Source organism: Acanthaster planci, linkage group LG11 (assembly GCF_054643075.1).
Source record: "Acanthaster planci isolate LZ-2023a linkage group LG11, COTS_SCS, whole genome shotgun sequence".
Lineage (NCBI taxonomy): Eukaryota > Metazoa > Echinodermata > Asteroidea > Valvatida > Acanthasteridae > Acanthaster > Acanthaster planci.
Genome location: NC_141787.1, coordinates 16848243 through 16868271, shown reverse-complemented (window position 1 = coordinate 16868271; position 20029 = coordinate 16848243). Strand labels below are relative to the sequence as shown.

At 41.8% G+C, this 20029-nt stretch overlaps 1 protein-coding gene across 5 annotated transcripts in view; it reads left to right on the top strand.

Moving 5' to 3' along the window:
* The first annotated feature begins 4074 nt into the window (after window positions 1–4074).
* LOC110976374 (histone-lysine N-methyltransferase EHMT2-like) overlaps window positions 4075–20029 on the top strand; it is a 34059-nt gene continuing 18104 nt past the window's right edge. For 2 of the 5 annotated variants that reach the window (XR_015427183.1, XM_087143237.1), the window contains exons 1-15: window positions 4075–4189; window positions 5512–5601; window positions 5790–7440; window positions 7554–7676; window positions 7910–7950; window positions 8476–8571; window positions 9433–9521; window positions 10932–10986; window positions 12177–12487; window positions 12852–12967; window positions 13443–13509; window positions 14238–14320; window positions 16844–16998; window positions 19292–19366; window positions 19608–19709. Coding sequence is in view for 4 of the 5 variants with exons in the window: in XM_087143237.1 (XP_086999363.1) it covers window positions 4172–4189; window positions 5512–5601; window positions 5790–7440; window positions 7554–7676; window positions 7910–7950; window positions 8476–8571; window positions 9433–9521; window positions 10932–10986; window positions 12177–12487; window positions 12852–12967; window positions 13443–13509; window positions 14238–14320; window positions 16844–16998; window positions 19292–19366; window positions 19608–19709 (3072 nt within the window). In the remaining variant the exon portion in view is untranslated. Of the gene's footprint in view, window positions 4190–5119; window positions 5182–5511; window positions 5602–5789; window positions 7441–7553; window positions 7677–7909; window positions 7951–8475; window positions 8572–9432; window positions 9522–10931; window positions 10987–12176; window positions 12488–12851; window positions 12968–13442; window positions 13510–14237; window positions 14321–16843; window positions 16999–19291; window positions 19367–19607; window positions 19710–20029 lie in introns of all 5 variants that reach the window. The other 3 variants (XM_087143239.1, XM_087143240.1, XM_087143238.1) reach the window with 3 other exon arrangements.

Genomic DNA, 20029 nt, shown 5'->3' with positions numbered 1-20029 from the left:
ATTACGGACATTGAGCCATTTATGCAGTGCAGGTACCATCCACACCGCGCTTTAAAGCCAATTCCATGCAGATTAAATTCTCAGCAAAAGCATTTGATCAGTCCAAACGGCTTTTGTTTTTGTTTAATTTGATGCCCTCTTTTGCTCTATTTTTCAGTTGGTCATGATTCTAAATGGCTCTTAGTTCACCAAACCCCAGGTTTTGTCCATAATGTAGCCTAACTATTGTATACACCAGTTAACACTGTTGTCTATACTATACTTAACAGATCAATTTCTGATATTTTGGCGTCTATTCTCACCAGTTTTACGTAAGCATTATCGAAATATGCGCATAGTCTGGCTTTTACGGTTCCTATCCGGACTCTGTTGATTTCACTTGAAAATATTCGGTGCCAGATTTAGCTAGACGCTGCAAATCGAATTGAACGTTTTCTGGCTATTCCGTTTTCTCTACACAGCTTTATGGGGAATCGAAACAGAAATCTTTGGAAAAGTGCTTCGCCACCATGCAGGTAAAACCACATGATCGGGTAGTAATACAGTGTCACAATGATTTTGGTGAATTATCGATTAGTAATTTGTGTTCTATTCGACCAGCTTGACGCACTGCAGGACTTCTGTTCACACCTCAGACGAAAGTTTGTAATTAATCACAGAATTTGAAACCGAATTTATCGATAGCGAGGCCTGAGCATCAATTTACTTCAACTTATCTACAGTTAGAGATTATACGATCGATGTCTTGTTTATGAGCATCAATATAACACCTCCAAATGGTTTGAAATGGCCAGCTTTGTGATATTCACTCAGCCAGACGATTTAATCCCATATAGGCCTACTTAATATGTTGCCATGTCTTTGTTTTAGATATACACCTATTAAAAATCCATCGAACTTATGAGTCATCGTTTTATGATTGGTGGTGGTAAGCAGCAGTAACGCTGAAAAGTTTCCAGTACTTAATTGCTTTGCACAATCAACAAAGAGCGTATACCATACGTCGCCTTGGTGAATAACAGGACCAACTTGAAGACTCTCCAGTTGACCTAGGCTGGTTATACGCATCCACTGAAATGGTAGTTATACGGGTCAAGGGGTGAAAGCCCAGTAGTGTAGTTTCAGCGATTCATTAATGTCACTGATTTCAACCATTCTTATTTTCATTGCTTCTTACGTCAGTTTATGAGTTGCAAACCAGCTCGTGTACAGTTTCCCATTAATGAACAGGTGGCACGTACCACGTACATACCCACGTCCAGAGGAAAAAAACAGCAAAACTTTTTTTTTCAGTCACTGGGTGAAAATTATTTTTTCTTGAAAATCTACCACTCGTGGACTAGTGTTTCCGATTAAATGAATATGAAACCATAACCAATTGAAATCTATGAAATCTTCATCCAGGTTACCATCAGCGCCTGACAAAGAAGCGGATTGATATTGTTGAAACCGTGAGCAATACGCCGGATATTGATTAGCCTGCATCAGTGAAGCTTCTGATTGGCCAGTCATGCACCTTGCGTGATGACGTCAACAGGGCCTGATACGCAGTATGCGTTTCCGGGTGCTGAAGCAAAGATACGCAGTTGGCTTCCAGCGTTGTGTGATATTTTTAGTTGTAGGGATCAGGTATTCGTGAATGGTTGACTAAATTAAATTACAAAATAACATTTAAAGAGCTAGACTTAAATCAATATGAAACACTCCCTGAAAATGTGTAAACGTCTTCAGGTAAGTGTCTAAAAAGGCAGTAAGCCCCTAGCAGTTGAAAATCCACAAATATTTGACTTTTGTCCCGACAGTTATGACTCATTCCTGCTTCTTCAAGCAACTTTGTGTAAGGTAATGGAAGTTATCCACACACCGTGACCCCCAAACCCTACGAAAAAAATCATGTAGTACGTTCAAGATTTTCAGAACGTTTGGTCTTAACATTCTGAAAGAATCGCAGCATTTTGTTGTTTTCTTCAAATGTTTCAGGTAGCTTTTCTTGACTTTTGTCTGACGATTCTTATATCTATCCCGAGTCAAGACTCTTTTCTTTTATGGGGTGTCATTGGGATGTTACATCGTAATCATGTCATGTATTTCAAATGCCAATATGTACGTTTTTCTAATGCATGCTTACTTCAGAGGTACAAAAGCTATCATGTTCCATAGGCCTATTCTGTTTTCCCACTCTCCACTAACCAAACAAGAATTCATAAATTCACACCTTTAACTTATTGTTTGCCTGTCTGTTTTTATTTCGTAGATTTATTAGAACAGAATTTCGCAGAAACAATTGATAGTGCTTTGGATCAGTCTTTGGGTATCCATCGGCATATTAGTTGAATTATACGGTCTTTCTGTTTTTGCATGACTGTTTGTGTTTCTCTTTGCCTTGCCGAAAAATAAGAAATGAAACGATATTAAACCTTTTCAAAGATTGAAATAACCCAGTTTTTATTGGCTGGTGCATGGACTAAAAAGTAGTAGAGAGTATTATGTAAGTGTGGAATCTGTTATGTCCATCGCGCATTTCCGCATGATACACTGAACAAGGCGCATTTGCGATATCTGCTATGCATTCAATTGCGTGCAGTACAGTATATAGACTAATGTACGCGTACGTGTACATGTACACTGTGTGTGCATTGTACTTATGGAATAAAGGTCATTCGTGACACCGGTCTCAAAATGTTTTGTCATATCACACCCGCTTTGTTAAATGTTGTATATTCATAAATATCGAATAATCAACCAAGTTGGCCGGGGGCAAGGTTTTCTCTATGGCGTCTCTTTGTTTCACATGCTGGTGATGAAGGTCGCATCATACAATTGGGCTGATAACTCCTTGGAGCTTGAAAGAGCGTAAGATATCTAAATCACTGCAGTAGAATGTGAGTTGTCAGATATTGACACTGTATAAGGCATTGCAAAATGCTCTGATCTCCGCTTTTATCTGACAGAATTGAAGGAAGCATCATGGTGAAATAAAATAACTAGAAAGCTAAACGGTTCGGCTCTGAACGCGTGAGAAGGGCATTTACCGAAGGGAATCATCAAAAAAGTAAGATAGCTCCAACGCAACTGTATTCAGTTTGGAAATAACCCACTTGATCGTGATTATTTCTGACTTGAACCTCCTTATTCCCCTGAAAGCTGAGTGAATGGCATTGTAATATATAGATCTTCTTGCTTTTGTGTTATCCTATGACTCATTTTGCTGTAGTTCACCGATTTTTCCGGCGGTCAAGTTTCAAGTTGGAGTAGGCCTAGTTAGGTCTCTTTTCCATACAGATCTGTTCAAACACAGATCAATCACAAAGAAATTTAGGCAGCACGCAATACCATCTGTGTCTATCTGGGATTAATTATCTGAAACTACCTCATAAACGGTCAGCCGATACTCACGGGAAAAGCTATAGGCAAAAAAACATGGATTTGTTTCAACAAAACCAGCTCATCACTTCGGTATTTTGTCATCATGTCCCGCTAGACCATTCGTAAATCTACTTCACTGCACATCATGCAGGAACTCTGATATTCTTATACATTTTCCTCTAATCAAGCGTTACCGGGGCAGATATTTGAGATAACAAAGAAGGTTGATTTTTCTGTGCAGTGATTTTCAAGTTATTCGTCGAAGGTTAAAAGGTCGTACTCTAATGGCCAACAAAATCATGTAGGCCTACGCCTATGTGTTGGATGAAGATACACTAATGATGTTCGTTTAGGTTGAGCACAAACGCGAAGACAGAGAGAAGCGTGTTATCCAAGGAAAAGCAACAATCCTGATAAACCATGACATGCATATTTAGCAACAGTTAATTTCGAACAATGATACCAGAAATTCGATATTTTTAGTCCCTTAATTGGGCGAAGGAAAGTGATCATTGGGATCATAGAGGTAGGACATTAGGGTCGACCATCCTAGAACAATTTCAACTAATTTTCCCTAAGCGTGTGTACATTTCTAATACGTGTCATGTTTTTATGTGGTGTTACAAATGTAAACTTAAAAAAACAGCAATTGCAAATTTCCAAAACGTCGAAATCTGACATCATTTTTCTGAAGTTGCAAAAAGTTGTGGACTTCCGACAGAGACAAAATAGTCCGCCACGGTACACACGTACACTGTACTGAGGCATGCCAGGGTGAATTACGCATGCGCAGTTGGGCTCCACCATGGCGGCTGATTGGAAGGTAGGATGTTTCACCGAAATATTGTCTGAAATTCCACTTTCTGGTACATTGTCTTCGAAATAACTCCGCAAGCTCCTAGATTAATGTGTGTCGAGTTAAAAGATGTAGCCATTTCATTTCTGTATATTGCAAAGAGCTCAAAAGATTCACCAATCTGCCGGTACACAACTCGTGTGGTGGCCAAACAATGTACAACCCAATGCAAGTTGTCGTACCACACGGAATTGTCCCCAAATCTTCTCATTATTTGTGCTTATTCCAACCTGCTGAAAGTAGCTGTCCTCATGTATGTGAACTAAGTGAACATATGATCAAAGTAAACAAAAGGGTCTATCTTATTGACTGGTAGGTTTGCTGGTACGGTTCATTTTTTGTCTTTACTATTAACCTGCTGTGTCATTTGTCGGCACAAAAACTTTCCAAACTTGGGCTAAGCTATGCCATTTGTTCATGAACATCATTGTCAGGATTGTTCAGCGTGGTAATGGCGTTTTGTCATGCTATGGGATGTTGTTTACATTCTAACAAATGCAAGGTGTAAATGGAAACTGCTGTTTTTGTGTTGAATACAATCTTAAGTATGTATAGGCCCGTATGCAATTGGTTTTATTTATTTTTCATTTAGGCAGATTCAAAAATCATGATGTGCGTAGTGGTTGTGCATGGATCAGTAATAACAGTTTCTACTGTCCAGATTATCTAGACATTTGACCTGTACGTAATACTTCCATTTTTTCAGGGCAAAACAATTTAATTCAAATAAAATCATACCCAGGTCGGGGCATCTCAACGTTTTCCCTGCAGTGGTGTATCAACCATCAGAGAGCGATAACATGTCCTAAAAAGTCAAATTCTTAAATTATGGAAACATTTAGTTATTTAGAAAATATTAAGAATTTTTCAGACTTGTTTCGTACGGTTTGTGCACAGGGTATCAAGTGATGTCCGTGTATTATGGAACTCTTTCCATAAATCGAGCTTTGTCGTGACAGGTTTGTGTACATGTTGTGTATCAACAGTTAATTTGTTTTCATGTATTTTAATTTTCGTGCAAATAAAAAAAATGAAATTGTGAAGGAAAAAATTTTTTTTAAAGAACTGCCTTTACTTTTCTAAAATTTTACCAGCATAGCTTTGGTTATTGATGTCTTGTTTATTTCTTTTTCAATCAGTCTTTTTCCCTGTGAAAGGCTTTTGGTCATTCCCGATTCGTTAATGAAGCAGTATTCACATACATGCTGCAGAAAAGTCAAAGAAATCCAGATTTTTGCCGGAATCCCCAACAGTTCCGTTTTATTATGTTGTCCCCTTTCCCTCCACAGGATGTGGAGTCAAAGGTCATAGAAGAGCTAGCGGACCATCGTTTTGTCTTTTGTTCTGATGAGGTTGGAGTGAGTGGTGAAGATAGGAAAGTAAGAAAACTAGTAATAACCTGAAAGATAACATCAAATAAGGTCAGAGGTCCCACCACTAACAGAAACCATCTTGACAGGATATTCGGAAACTGTTTTGAGACAGGATATTCTGAAGAAACCTAGAGACACCGGAGATGTTTGCTTTATTTCATTCACTAATTATTGTTTTTTATTTGGATTTTCAGATGCTTCAGAAGCGGTCATCGCGTAAACAGTTTCAGGATCTGTCATTCAGAGACTCCGGCAAAAGGAGCATAGAAAGGGTTCCAGTGGCAAATGATCTACGCTCTCAGAAAGGTCGGGAATCCCAGAATGCTTTGCGCCCTCAGAGACAGAGTGATAGTGAGAGGGAAGAGAGGAACTCGGTTCAGAATAGTAAACCACCAGCAAAGGGGATGGAAGAACGAGTACCAATGATGACTCAGCCACAAGGAGGAATGAAAAACACAGGAATGCCTCCTCAACAAGCTGCTGCTCGTAAGACAGTTTCCTCAGCTATGACAAAGAAACGGACACAGTTGATTAAAAAGTTGATGACAACCTCGTCAAAACTCACTGCCCGGAAATCAGGCCCAAATGTCAACAGGTTGCAATTACAGAAGAGAAACATGCAACTGAATGCAGGCAAACGAGCTGCGTTACCAGTCAGGTTTAACTTTCGAAGGTCCACTCAAATGGAGATGCCAAAGAGGCAGTTGGCTGGAAAACAATGTGGTCATGTAGCTCCAGATAAGGTGAATCATTCCCACGGTGCACAACTTGTTAATGAAAGAGGTATCTTGACTACTCTAAAAACAGAACCAGTCCAAAGCAGTGTACCATCAAATGTGGAAATAAAAGGTAGTGTGACAGACCAACCCGATAAACCAAAACAGCATGCTACAGCGCGGAAATCGTGGTCTACAATAAAGAATTTAACCAACAGTCCCACTACACCACAAGGCTCTCTGAAAAAACCGCACCAAGTTCGATTTGCCAACAATAAACCAGGGAAGGTAAAAACCAAAGAAAGTAGAAAATTGATTTTTGATCTTAATAAGAGTCGCAAACGGAATGCTGCTGTTGCAGCTGAAACTTTACCCGCAGCCAAGAAATTGAAATCGGCATCAATGGCAATACCACCCGTTGTACAACGAGCCATTATGCTTGGCTTAGTCACAACATCATCATTTCGACCAGGCATGACAGTCGCCAATCCAGTTGATGGAGATACAATCTTACATCAGAAAGATTCCAACAAACTACACGTGCAAAGAACAGCAACTCAGGATTATTCCCCCGATAATCAAAAGACTGACTCTGACGATTCAGCACCTGGTACAGGACATAGCCTAATGGTAGGACAACACGAAAAAATGAGAAACTATAGAGACAGAGACAGCAACTTGATGGAGTCTCCTGACTCATCTCAAGTTGATGATCAAGACATTTTCATGGATGATGATCCTCCGAAACTCATCAGTAGTAGGGATCTTGAAGCTCAAGACGTGAGTGGCAGTGAAGAAACACCTGAACTTGACAGCCAAGCACCTCCTGATATTACACCTGCTCAGGACATGCACCAAACACTGCCCTCTAGTGGTGATATACAGTCGGCAGATCGTGACAATCCCACCCCAATTCCAGGCACCACAGCGTCATCCTGTGATCCCCGTCATGCTCTTGCTGCAGATTTCCCTGTCGGTACTGCTGGGTCTGCTACGCCAGATTCATCGGCCAAGGAGACCTGTCCATCTGACATCAAGAAGAAGAAGCGCCCTCGTACACACACGCATTTTGGTATGAAGCGGCATCGAGTTGGCAAACCACCAAATAAAATCGCTACCTACGATTCTGGTGAGTTTCCCTATGATTGTGTCATTCCAAGTTTCTTAGGTTTAGATTTTCCATTAACACCTGTTAGGTGCACCTGTTGAATATTGTGTTGTTCACTGTCATTTCTTTAACAGATTCAACTGATATCCAGAGTGAAGCGGGCAGTGAAAATCAGTCACCAGGTCAGAAGAAGAAACGATCTAGTAGCACCTCAACTATGGCCAGCTTAGAATCAGATGCAGAGTTTTCAGCACAGGGTAATCTGCTTTTTATGTTTTGTTTTAAAAGATAGACATTATTTTTATACCAAGCTCTGACACAAATCTAGAGTAATACTTTAACTCAGAAATTTGTAAAGTTATTTTTGGTTGTTGGTTTTAAGTGAAGGTCATATGAACTAATCAGTAGCAGTTGTTAAAGTGGAGAAGTTTTCATGAATTGTATGGATTATTATCAAAGTATCAGAGATTATCTGCTCTTAATCTTACAGGTAGTCTTGATGGACACATCAATAGCAGTCAACATCTCCAGGTGAGGTGTTTTTATAGTGCCTCCTAGGCAAGATGCTGTGATTTCCATAGCTGCACCAAAAAACAGACCAAACTTCTAAAGTTAACACATGAACACTGTCATTGGTTGTTCCATTCTGTCAAGAAGTAGTGCCTTTGTTAAAAATTTCTCACAGAGATGCATTTTTCTCAGAAGTGAAGATCATGTTAGCCTGAGTTTGTTTATTTTAATAGTATGATACCAATTATTAAGTGTTATAAGATTTGTTTAGTCTCAACCCGTTCTCATTAATACAGATTTTGAGTGACATCATCAATATTACCTCATGTAACCAAATAATAATATCAAAGCCTTTATAAGGCACACAGTATCAAACTCAAAGGTATTATCAAATGAAACTACTTTTAAGACTTAGAGACTTCTAGTCAAGGGCAGATTAGGTCAGGTGGTGGTGCACTGGTGTGATTTTCTGTAGGTACTGGGTTTGAATTCTGCTTCAGGCAATTTTTAGCTACATTATATGACCATTTTATCAATTTCCTTCAGTCTGAGCTTCCTCTTTGCTCTTGCCGCATGGAGCAGAAAGGTCCTTCATCTGTAATCTTATCCACCTGTCGAGCGTTGGAAGTTATTGACAGTGAGGTAGGTCAGACAGCAGTGCAGACGTAATGTCATAGCATTACATCATTGTCTCTGTCTTCACCACCACTGAAGCCAACATGGATGGCACTTCCAGTCCTAACCTAGTTTTATCAGTTAGCTACAGAATCCTACATTTTGTGAAGGATTTTCCCCATTGAAGAATCCTTCCTTATATCTAGGTCAACTTTTGCTGTCTTAGAGTCATGAATGACTATCAGTTGATACTTGGTGCTATGACTTCTACATTGGCTCTTTGGAAATATGATAGGATTGAGAATGGTTTTAGGCTTTGTAACGACAAACTACTGTGTATCCTCCCTGAGCAGAAGCACCCCCTCATTGGTTGAAAATGGCCATGTTGGTGGGAAACGTTTATTTTACTGGTAGTCATGCAACTGTAATACATGGATTTCATAGTCGGTTGTAAACCAGTGAAGTTGCAGTTCAAACCAAAGACACCTCTATTGGCTAGGAAACTTGTGCCCTTTCTTGGTCGAGTTGGGTAGCACCATGGTGCATAGGGGAATAGAACTACTACATATGCAGTATGTTATGATTAGCTTTTTAGTAATCTTAATTTTGACAACATTTTTGAGCAATCTGCATGAGTTAAAGTGCATGGTCACCAGCAAAGGAGAAGCAGGCCGGTGGGAAGTTTTTCAACGAAGCTTGTGCACAGACCATGCATTTCATCATAAAATGGTTACACATAGTCACTGTTCCCCCGCACATAAACCTGTGGGCTTAGGTAGTCAGTTCCCGCCAAAGGACTGTCCTTTCCATGTAAAAACACACCTTCTTTTGTTCCCACTCAGAGCGAATAGTAGATCCACCATAATTTTTCCTTTATCTTGGTTTCAGCTGGTTGAGTGTACAAATAAGATCAATACAGGCAAGTTACATCGTCCATCTTCCAGAGTTCCTTATGGAGGCTTCTGCGCTGAGCACAGGTAAGCAGTGATGACATGATTTTTAATTCCAGTGAAATATACTCAAAAAGACTGTAAAAAGTCCCATCATTTTTTTCCACAAAGGTCCACGTTAATGTTCATACACATGTTAAACATTACCAACACAATCATTGCATAATTCACCGATTTTACAGTTATATTCCACTCACAAAAGAAATATATCGACAGTCGACTCTCGGTAATACGAGCTCAGGTAAGATTAGACTACGGTTTAGACGAGCATATTTGCCAGTCCCAAATGAATTGTGCACATTCCTATGAGGGGAAAAATGCGCAATACAAGCTCGGATGTTGAGATTTCGGTTAAGACAAGCACTTTTGTGCACTGGCTGAGTGCAAATCTATCTGTCTATTTGGCACAAGCTTTTTTGAAGACAATGTTTCAATCACCGAGCCCATTTAATTTTGAAAGGCGCGTCCATAATTCATTCATGTACAGAAGTACAACGCTGCGCTTTTCCATCACCGAATCAAGCTGTTTGTGTCCGGTGCCACAAGACAGACGAACAGTAGGCGTTTGCGGTTCCCGTACCCAACATAGAAATTCTTTGTGACAGCTCTCGAATAATTCTTTATTACAAGTTTTATTCCTCAACCCTAACCCCCTAGGCTCCTGCACTAGGAAGCATACTGAACCTCACAAAATCCAACAGGTTCATGTACTTGTCTATGTACTTGTACATGCAGGGTAGTGTACCAAACCTGATAAACTCCAACAGAATGAGCCCGTTGGAGTTTGAGTGATATGGTATGGATGGGTCTTTGCAGTATAGGATGACTTGCACTGAACAGTACCAAACCTGACAAAATCAAGCATAGTCCAACAATTGGTACAGCAAGCCAGACACTGCACACAATGAACCCTGTGTGTCCCAACTCACACAGAATCCAACACCATCTCCCTGGGCCTTTCATCCCAAGTCTCACAAAATTCAACAACAAGTTCCTCAGATACGGTACCAAACCTGCCAAAACCTCACAACACCTGCTGTTGGAGTATGGCAGGTTTTGGGCAGTTAAGGTTAAACCGTACATATACATCTCACTTTCCTAAATGAACTTTTTGAAATCAAATTCATGTAACGAAAAGTACAAGTTGTGCATACTTGTATACGTGTACATTTTACCTACAGTCGATTAGTGATGCATACATCGAGCAGGACGGCAGTTTTGGCATAAGACAAGGTCTGGATAATACAAGCTAATTCAGTAAGTCCCAAGGCCCTTGTATTAACAAGGATCGACTGTACATGCTCTGACTACAGACAAACTAACTGATTCTCACACTGTGCAAGCCTCAGGTCTTACTGAAGCATCATAAGTTTAACATAAAATGTTGACGTAGCGGTTGCACTAAGTTTAATTAAGTTTCAATGATTGATATTTCAGGACACTGATGACTGAACACAAGTGTTGCCCAGGATGTGGCTGTTTTTGCACAACAGTGAGAATCTTTTTTTCCTTCAATGAATTCCTCAGATGTATAATTTTAGTGAGGAGAGACCTAATGACCACATTTGTGACTGGTCACCACAAAATAAGCTGAAAGTCGGAATTTTCAAAAATTGAAAATACATGGAACACTTTGGGTAAAAGTACAAGGTGACAATGTGGCATTATTCTGGCAGATTTGTGTCTTTGTTCCCGGCATTGTTTCAACATTTCAGACCAGACACGAATAATGCTATTGTCAAAATTGCTGAAAAAATGATATTTTTAAATATTTCATCCTGCCAAAATTGGAATTTAACTAGACAGGTTACTCTTTCCAAATAATACAAATCCCTCAACTGACATCTTCTTCATTATTTGACTTTGGAACCCTCAAAATAGGAAAGAGTATAAGGCGACTTTCTGCGCATTTTGTGGTGATGGGTCACATTTTTCAAAGTGTATTATGTACAATGTTGGCTTTCATTTGGTACATGTTGGAGTCATCAGCCTTATTAATTAACAGTCACGGACAGTCAAAAATTCTTTCCATTTGATTTGCCCAGTACACAGACACATAGGGGTCACTAGTGCTGCATTTGTCACAGACTCTCACAAATTCCTGCCACTTGATTTGCCCAGTACACAGACACATAGAGGTCACTAGTGCTGCATTTGTCACAGACTCTCACAAATTCCTGCCACTTGATTTGTCCCAGTACACAGACACATAGAGGTCACTAGTGCTGCAACAGTTACAGACTGTCACAAATTCCTGCCACTTGATTTGCTCCAGTACACAGACACATAGAGGTCACTAGTGCTGCATTTGTCACAGACTGTCACAAATTCCTGCCACTTGATTTGCCCAGTACACAGACACATAGAGGTCACTAGTGCTGCATTTGTCACAGACTGTCACAAATTCCTGCCACTTGATTTGCCCAGTACACAGACACATAGAGGTCACTAGTGCTGCAACAGTTACAGACTGTCACAAATTCCTGCCACTTGATTTGCCCCAGTACACAGACACATAGAGGTCACTCGTGCTGCAACAGTCACAGACTCTCACAAATTCAATCAATTTGATCCTCCAAACAATTTATGTATAGCCTGTGTTGTAGTTAAAAGCAAAATATTATCGAAAAAGAACTAAATATGAGAAATTTGCTAATGGTCATTTTCACTTGTACTATTTAGGGAGTTGTGGTCATCTGCAACCCAGAAGGAAATGACAAAAAATCCCATCACTTTCATCGTGAATGTATCATGGACTTAGCAGGAGCCCTCTATTGTCCACATTGTGGCAGTACCTCTGGACTACAAGAAATTTCAATCCCATCCAATGGGAATATGGCCACGCTACGCAAGATACCAAAGTCCAATGTCATCAGTGGTGTTGTCAAGTTACCCAAGTCGTTGCTAGGGAAACTAACTGGTTGCTGTGATGATGAGGAATCACTGGATGCTGAGGTTAAGGAACTTGAGGAACCCAAACAGCATGGACCAAGGTAAGACCCAAGAATCAAATGATCTCACACTCAAGACTGGACACTGTATAAAATCTCTAATCAAGAAATCAGCATTCTTACTCCTGTAATATCTAGATGTCTGTATCATGACCTATCATATAGTCTACTTGTTATATATTTCCGGAAACCTTCCATCGAAAGTCATTTTATCACAGGAAACCATCTTAGAGAACATAGCAATTTCATACTTTGCATAAACTGCACAAAGACATGAAAGGTTTACTTACAAGAACTGTTTAATGTTTGAATTGGAACTGCAGCTGAAACAGTTGACAATCATAGCATTTCCTGCATATGTTCATTTGAAAAGTAAACTTGTCTATTGTTGTTCTCTTTCTTCCAGAGCAAAGATGAGCATAACCAAGAAAGATAAACCCGAGTCAGTTAATGAAGAACAAAGCTATGCTGAATTACCATCGAAGAGTGTCATCCTGAAATCAGGAACGATCCTTACCTCAAGTAAGCCTCATCAACTACATGTTACCAGTTTGTTAGTTTGTCAATTAATCAATAAAAAGTCTACACAATGAGTCTGAATGGTATGTATTTATTTGTAACCTTTTGCCATGAGTTAGAAAGACATGTTCATGACTTTACAAGTAGGATCATTCCAGCAGTGCCAATTTCAAATGAATGTGAACATGCAACTCAGTTTGTCTTTCCATTTCATCAGTTGTCAAATTCAGTGAGGCCCATCTATCAGTTTGTCTGTCTGTGTGTCCACCTTTCTGTCTGTCGGGTAGGCTACCGGCCTGTCAGACTGTCTGTTTTTTGTTTCTTCATTGGCACATTTTGCTGTACTTAAAGGCATCAGTTTGAGCTTGGGCAATAAAATTCACAGATACTAGTTAATCGTTGACGTGCCAGTGGATTACATTTATTAATGACGTACATGAACATTTGAAAACGTTATTCTCGATGTACTATTTGTTAGAGCCATTACCACCTGGTCCAAAGAGAGATGTCCTGGAGTCAGCCATGGAATACCTCAACATAGATTCGTAAGTTCACACTTCTCTCATTGTTCAAATCTTACCTTCCGTCATGGCGTCATGTACTTTTCATGCTATAGTGTCATTTAGGAACCATATGGTGGCCTCTCAGCTGATATTTCTTAGGCAGAAAGTGGAACAGCACTTAGCCAAGATGCCTCAAAACTGGGTCTTAGATTTATAAAACGGAATTCTGAGGCTGAGAAAAAAAGTAAATGAGAGAAATTTTAAAACTTTGTTCCAATATCAATAACTAATACATTTCATCAAAACCAACCAAAAAGCAATAACCTTAGACTTTCTCTTTCTGATAGTTAAGACTTGGTCAATTTTTTCACATAAAGTATCCATTTATTAATCCTAACTCCCAGCTTACTTTGGCTAGAAACCCTGCCAGACGCATCAAACTGCATCATTTGTCAAAGTGGCTTGCTTGCCCGGTGTAACAAGATCCAACAGGTCAACTCTCCCTAGAGCCAAACTGCTTGGGAGTCTGTGGTTGCCAGTCACCACAAGATCCAACAGTGGCATTGTTTAATGGGACTAGCTCCCATTGTCTCAACATGACTAGTTTGTTTGGCTGCTGTTGATTGCCAGGTGCATTAAAGTGCATCAGACTTTTTTTACCTGATGGACTGTGCTACGTCTGGCAGGGTTAAGGTTAATGAAGAATCTCAATGTACGTTGGTATCATCATTGCTTGTTTGTATTTACTCCTGAGCTGGTTTTGTCAACAGGCCTAAACGAATCCGTTTCTTCCCCAAGAACATGTACAATGCATCCTTGCAAGGCGAAATGGGCAAAGTACTTCAGATGCTTGGTAAGATCAAACAAGGGGAAGAAAAAATTGGCAAAATTAGTGTATTTTGAACCTGCTTATAACTGCTGCTTTTATGATTAATAGTCCGTTGTGACCCGTTAGTCCGTTGTGACCAGTTAGTCCGTTGTGACCAGTTAGTCCATTGTGACCAGTTAGTCCGTTGTGACCCGTTAGTCCGTTGTGACCCGTTAGTCCATTGTGACCAGTTAGTCCATTGTGACCAGTTAGTCCGTTGTGACCAGTTAGTCCATTGTGACCAGTTAGTCCATTGTGACCAGTTAGTCCGTTGTGACCAGTTAGTCCGTTGTGGCCAGATAGTCCATTGTGACCCGTTAGTCCGTTGTGACCCGTTAGTCCGTTGTGACCAGTTAGTCTGTTGTGACCCGTTAGCCCGTTGTGACCTGTTAGTCCGTTGTTACCCGTTAGTCCGTTGTAACCCGTTAGTCCGTTGTGACCCGTTAGTCCGTTTTGACCCGTTAGTCCGTTGTGACCCGTTATTACCAACAGCTCATCATTGGGGAGTCAGGTTGGCGTGGTGGTTCTTTTCACGCTTCCACCTCTACGGTCTGGGTTCTATGCAAAGGTCAGTCCACATGTGGATTGGAGTGTTGTAGTCGAGACCTTTATGTCCGAGACCGAGACCAAGGCATTCGAGACCGAGACCAACTCTTTCAAGACCGAGACGAGAACTTCGAGACCGAGACTTATGCAGTTCGAGACCGAGACCAAGATGACCGAGACCTTGCACAACATATACAATATATAGGCCTACATGTAGTTCACGTGGTGGACAATTGGCATTAAACAGCAAAATTAAGTGCAGATTTTACATGTAAAGCACACAACATATTCCATATTCCATGAAAGAGTTTTATTTGAACTCTGGGAAGAAACAGCACACAGTTATTTTGACCATGAAGGCATGGACTGCCGATGCTATAGAATTTTGTACAGAGTATACGGCATAATTGTATATTAAACATGTACATGTACAGAGTTTTTGTTTTCCATATGTATAGAAAAATTAACATGGGTGGGCCATGTCCAAATGTTTAAAAAGGCAAAACGTGGGGTCTGAGTTGCTCGGACTATGCCAAAAGGTGTGCATGAGTTCAGTTTATGAGTTATACTCTGTAATGATCAATGGACAGGTTAGTAGGGTCACACAACATCGTGGGCAGTTCCCTATTAAAAGTACATGTACATGTAGCCCACATAAAAATCAGGATTTTACCAATCCAAGTTTCCTCACTGATGTGTAAACATTCTACCATAAGAATACTTTCCTGACACTTTGTTTGGAACAAGAGAGAAGAAAGACAAAAGACGACCACAATTTAAGTTTCTAATAAAGAATTGTACTATCCAGATGGTACCTGACTCATCAACTGTGTAAAAGGGTCATTAAGATGAATGCACTCTCCTCTATTTGTACAATTGGCATGAGAACGAGTTCTGTCGGCCGGCCACGTGTAATATGCTATGCGTGGCGTGCTGCAGCCCGGCGTGTCATGTGCATAGTACAGTGTGTACCTGTACATGTACATGTATGCATACACACAACTGATGTATGTATACCAGTGAAATGAAAGAGGTACTGCACACAGGGTATCAGTGCTCCGGGCTGAGAATATGCATTAGTCTCCATTCCAGCTTTGATTTCATTCTTTATCGTGAATACCATGTCGTACATGTTCCAAGCATACATGCGGAATTGCGTGCAGTTCGGAACTAGACTCATTCGGAGGTAAACTTGCGCTGCAAGCAGCACTGCTGTATACATACAGATGTGTGCTGTATGTACCGTACGATCCGCGTACGTGATTTTGCCGCGGCTGAGCGTGAATTGTCATCGCACATTTTCTGCATTTCTGTCACGGTCTCGGCAGGTCTCGGGTGGGAGACCCGAGACCTCGGCATCCAAGACCGAGACCAGCCCTCCCGAGACCAACCCTCCCGAGACCGAGACTCTTGTAGGCCGAGACCGAGACCTCAAAAAAAGGTCTCGAGGCGGTCTCGAGACCTCCAACACTGGTGGATTGGGTTCTCAATCCCTACCTGGTTCTGTGGGTTTTACCCAGAATATTCCTGTGGGTTTTTCCTCCCACCTCTGAAACTGTAACTGTTTTTCGTTTCAATGTGCACAAGTCTTCAAGTATATGAAATTGGCGCATCTCTTGGAAGAAGAGAAAAAGAAGACGATATTGTTGCCACAGGTTCATTGTGATCAGAATTGTTTCATGTTCGTAGCAAGCTGTCATGTGTGGCTGTCATTTCAGCCTGGTCATCTGTATATTTTTTCCTGCTTTTTTCCACTTTTTCCTGCTGGCCTCCTTTTCTTGGTGGTCATTTCGCGATCATAGCCAACCATCCAATTTGACTCAATCTTGATTGTAGCCACCTGTTCACTGTGGCCAATTCTTCATTGTTGTAACCTGGTCATTGGTTCCACATGCTAACTCCTGATTACCATAACTTGTTAGTAATGAGATCTCTGCTCCTTTTGTCCTTTTTTTTCCACAGCGGAAGGCTTTGACCCCAATTATCGTTTCCCCTCTCACAACTTTGAAACCACTTTACATGCTGCTGCTGCAGCAGGTCATCTGGAGGTAATTGTAATGCTATTACAGGCAGGGGCCAATATGGAAGCTGAGGATGAAGAACATAAAACACCACTGGTAAGGATTTTATGGATGGTATGAGTTGCAGTAGGTTGGAAAGCTTACAACAGAGTGAGACTGGGCTGGAACTGAGTTGAGATGAGATGGGTAGGACTGGGGTGGATATGGGTTGCAGTAGGTTGGAAAGCTTACAGCAGAGTGAGACTGGGCTGGAGCTGAGTTGAGATGAGATGGGCAGGACAAGGAAGGATAATTGGATATGGGTTGCAGTAGGTTGGAAAGGTTACATCAGAGTGAGACTGGGCTGGAGCTGAGTTGAGATGAGATGGGCAGGATTGGGGTGGATATGGGTTGCAGTAGGGTGGAAAGGTTACATCAGAGTGAGACTGGGCTGGGACTGAGTTGAGATGAGATGGGCAGGATTGGGGTGGATATGGGTTGCAGTAGGTTGGAAAGGTTACATCAGAGTGAGACTGGGCTGGAGCTGAGTTGAGATGAGATGGGTAGGACTGGGGTGGATATGGGTTGCAGTAGGTTGGAAAGGTTACATCAGAGTGAGACTGGGCTGGAGCTGAGTTGAGATGAGATGGGCAGGATTGGGGTGGATATGGGTTGCAGTAGGTTGGAAAGCTTACAGCAGAGTGAGACTGGGCTGGAGCTGAGTTGAGATGAGATGGGTAGGACTGGGGTGGATATGGGTTGCAGTAGGTTGGAAAGGTTACATCAAAGTGAGACTGGGCTGGAACGGAGTTGAGTTGAGATGGGCAGGACTGGGGTGGATATGGGTTGCAGTAGGTTGGAAAGGTTACATCAAAGTGAGACTGGGCTGGTGCTGAGTTGAGATGAGATGGGTAGGACTGGGGTGGATATGGGTTGCAGTAGGTTGGAAAGGTTACAGCAGAGTGAGACTGGGCTGGAACTGAGTTGAGATGAGATGGGCAGGATTGGGGTGGATATGGGTTGCAGTAGGGTGGAAAGGTTACATCAGAGTGAGACTGGGCTGGAGCTGAGTTGAGATGAGATGGGCAGGATTGGGGTGGATATGGGTTGCAGTAGGGTGGAAAGGTTACAGCAGAGTGAGACTGGGCTGGAACTGAGTTGAGATGAGATGGGCAGGACTGGGGTGGATATGAGTTGCAGTAGGTTGGAAAGGTTACAGCAGAGTGAGACTGGGCTGGAACTGAGTTGAGATGAGATGGGTAGGACTGGGGTGGATATGGGTTGCAGTAGGTTGGAAAGGTTACATCAAAGTGAGACTGGGCTGGAGTGAGCTGATATGAGATGGGCAGGATTGGGGTGGATATGGGTTGCAGTAGGTTGGAAAGGTTACATCAGTGAGACTGGGCTGGAACTGAGTTGAGATGAGATGGGCAGGACTGGGGTGGATATGGGTTGCAGTAGGTTGGAAAGGTTACAGCAGAGTGAGACTGGGCTGGAGCTGAGTTGAGATGAGATGGGCAGGACTGGGGTGGATATGGGTTGCAGTAGGTTGGAAAGGTGACAGCAGAGTGAGACTGGGCTGGAGCTGAGTTGAGATGAGATGGGCAGGATTGGGGTGGATATGAGTTGCAGTAGGGTGGAAAGGTTACAGCAGAGTGAGACTGGGCTGGAGCTGAGTTGAGATGAGATGGGCAGGATTGGGGTGGATATGGGTTGCAGTAGGGTGGAAAGGTTACATCAGAGTGAGACTGGGCTGGAGCTGAGTTGAGATGAGATGGGCAGGATTGGGGTGGATATGGGTTGCAGTAGGGTGGAAAGGTTACATCAGAGTGAGACTGGGCTGGAGCTGAGTTGAGATGAGATGGGCAGGATTGGGGTGGATATGGGTTGCAGTAGGGTGGAAAGGTTACATCAGAGTGAGACTGGGCTGGAGCTGAGTTGAGATGAGATGGGCAGGATTGGGGTGGATATGGGTTGCAGTAGGGTGGAAAGGTTACATCAGAGTGAGACTGAGGTGGAGCTGAGTTGAGATGAGATGGGCAGGACTGGGGTGGATATGGGTTGCAGTAGGTTGGAAAGGTTACATCAGTGAGACTGGGCTGGAACGGAGTTGAGATGAGATGGGCAGGACTGGGATGGATATGGGTTGCAGTAGGTTGGAAAGGTTACATCAGAGTGAGACTGGGCTGGAGTGAGCTGATATGGAATGGGAAAGACTGGGGTGGATATGGGTTGCAATGTGATTGGAAGAGTTGGAACTAGGCTTGAGTGAAATGAGGTTGCCTGGTTGGTTGGCTCAGGAAAGATTTGGTAAGATTATAGTTTGATGTAGATTTTTAACAGTACATCTTTGCTTCTGCTTAAAATCTTTTTGTGGCATGAAAGGATTGTTTCTATTTTAACTTTTTAGCACATGGCTGTTGAGAATGGGTACAACGACTGTATGAAATACCTGATAAAACATGGTGCTGCTGTGGAACACAGGGTGAGAGCAGTTGATCATGTTTGTTACAAAATCATATCTTTGATAACTGTAGATAAGAACCTCTCCTAAATTCCCAATTTAGTTTTGTTAACTACACTAAACCTTACAAGCAATGCCAGTCATCATGTTCTGAGTTGAGATCCTTTTGTCTGTGGCTTGAGTTGTATGTCATTGACCCAAAACAGTTACTAGCCATAGCCACATGTCCCATAGTTCTCCTACCAATTGTGTATTCTAACAGGATGACGAGGGTATGACTATCCTTCACCTTGCGGCTAAGACTGGCAATTTGGAGGCTGTTAAACACATCATGAGTCTCAGGAAAATCAATTCCAATTCCCAGGTTAGTCTTGCTCTGAATAGAGGCATTGTGTAGTAGCCATCTTGCAGGGCAGTTCTTTTGTTCTACAGGGAAACCTCCTTTGTGTATACCCTGTGGAACAAAAGCACTGTCCTGCAAGATGGCAGCCATGCAAATCTTCTATACTGACACTGTTGGACCTCCCCCTTGTCCATATGATGTAGTGTTCTGTGCTATCTCATTCATTTAACATTTAGAATCTGACTCGGCCTACACTTTCTTGGAGTATCATCCGCATTTTGTCAGAGTATCACGTGCATCACTGGCTATATCTGAATCTGTTATCAAGAGTTAGGTCTAGG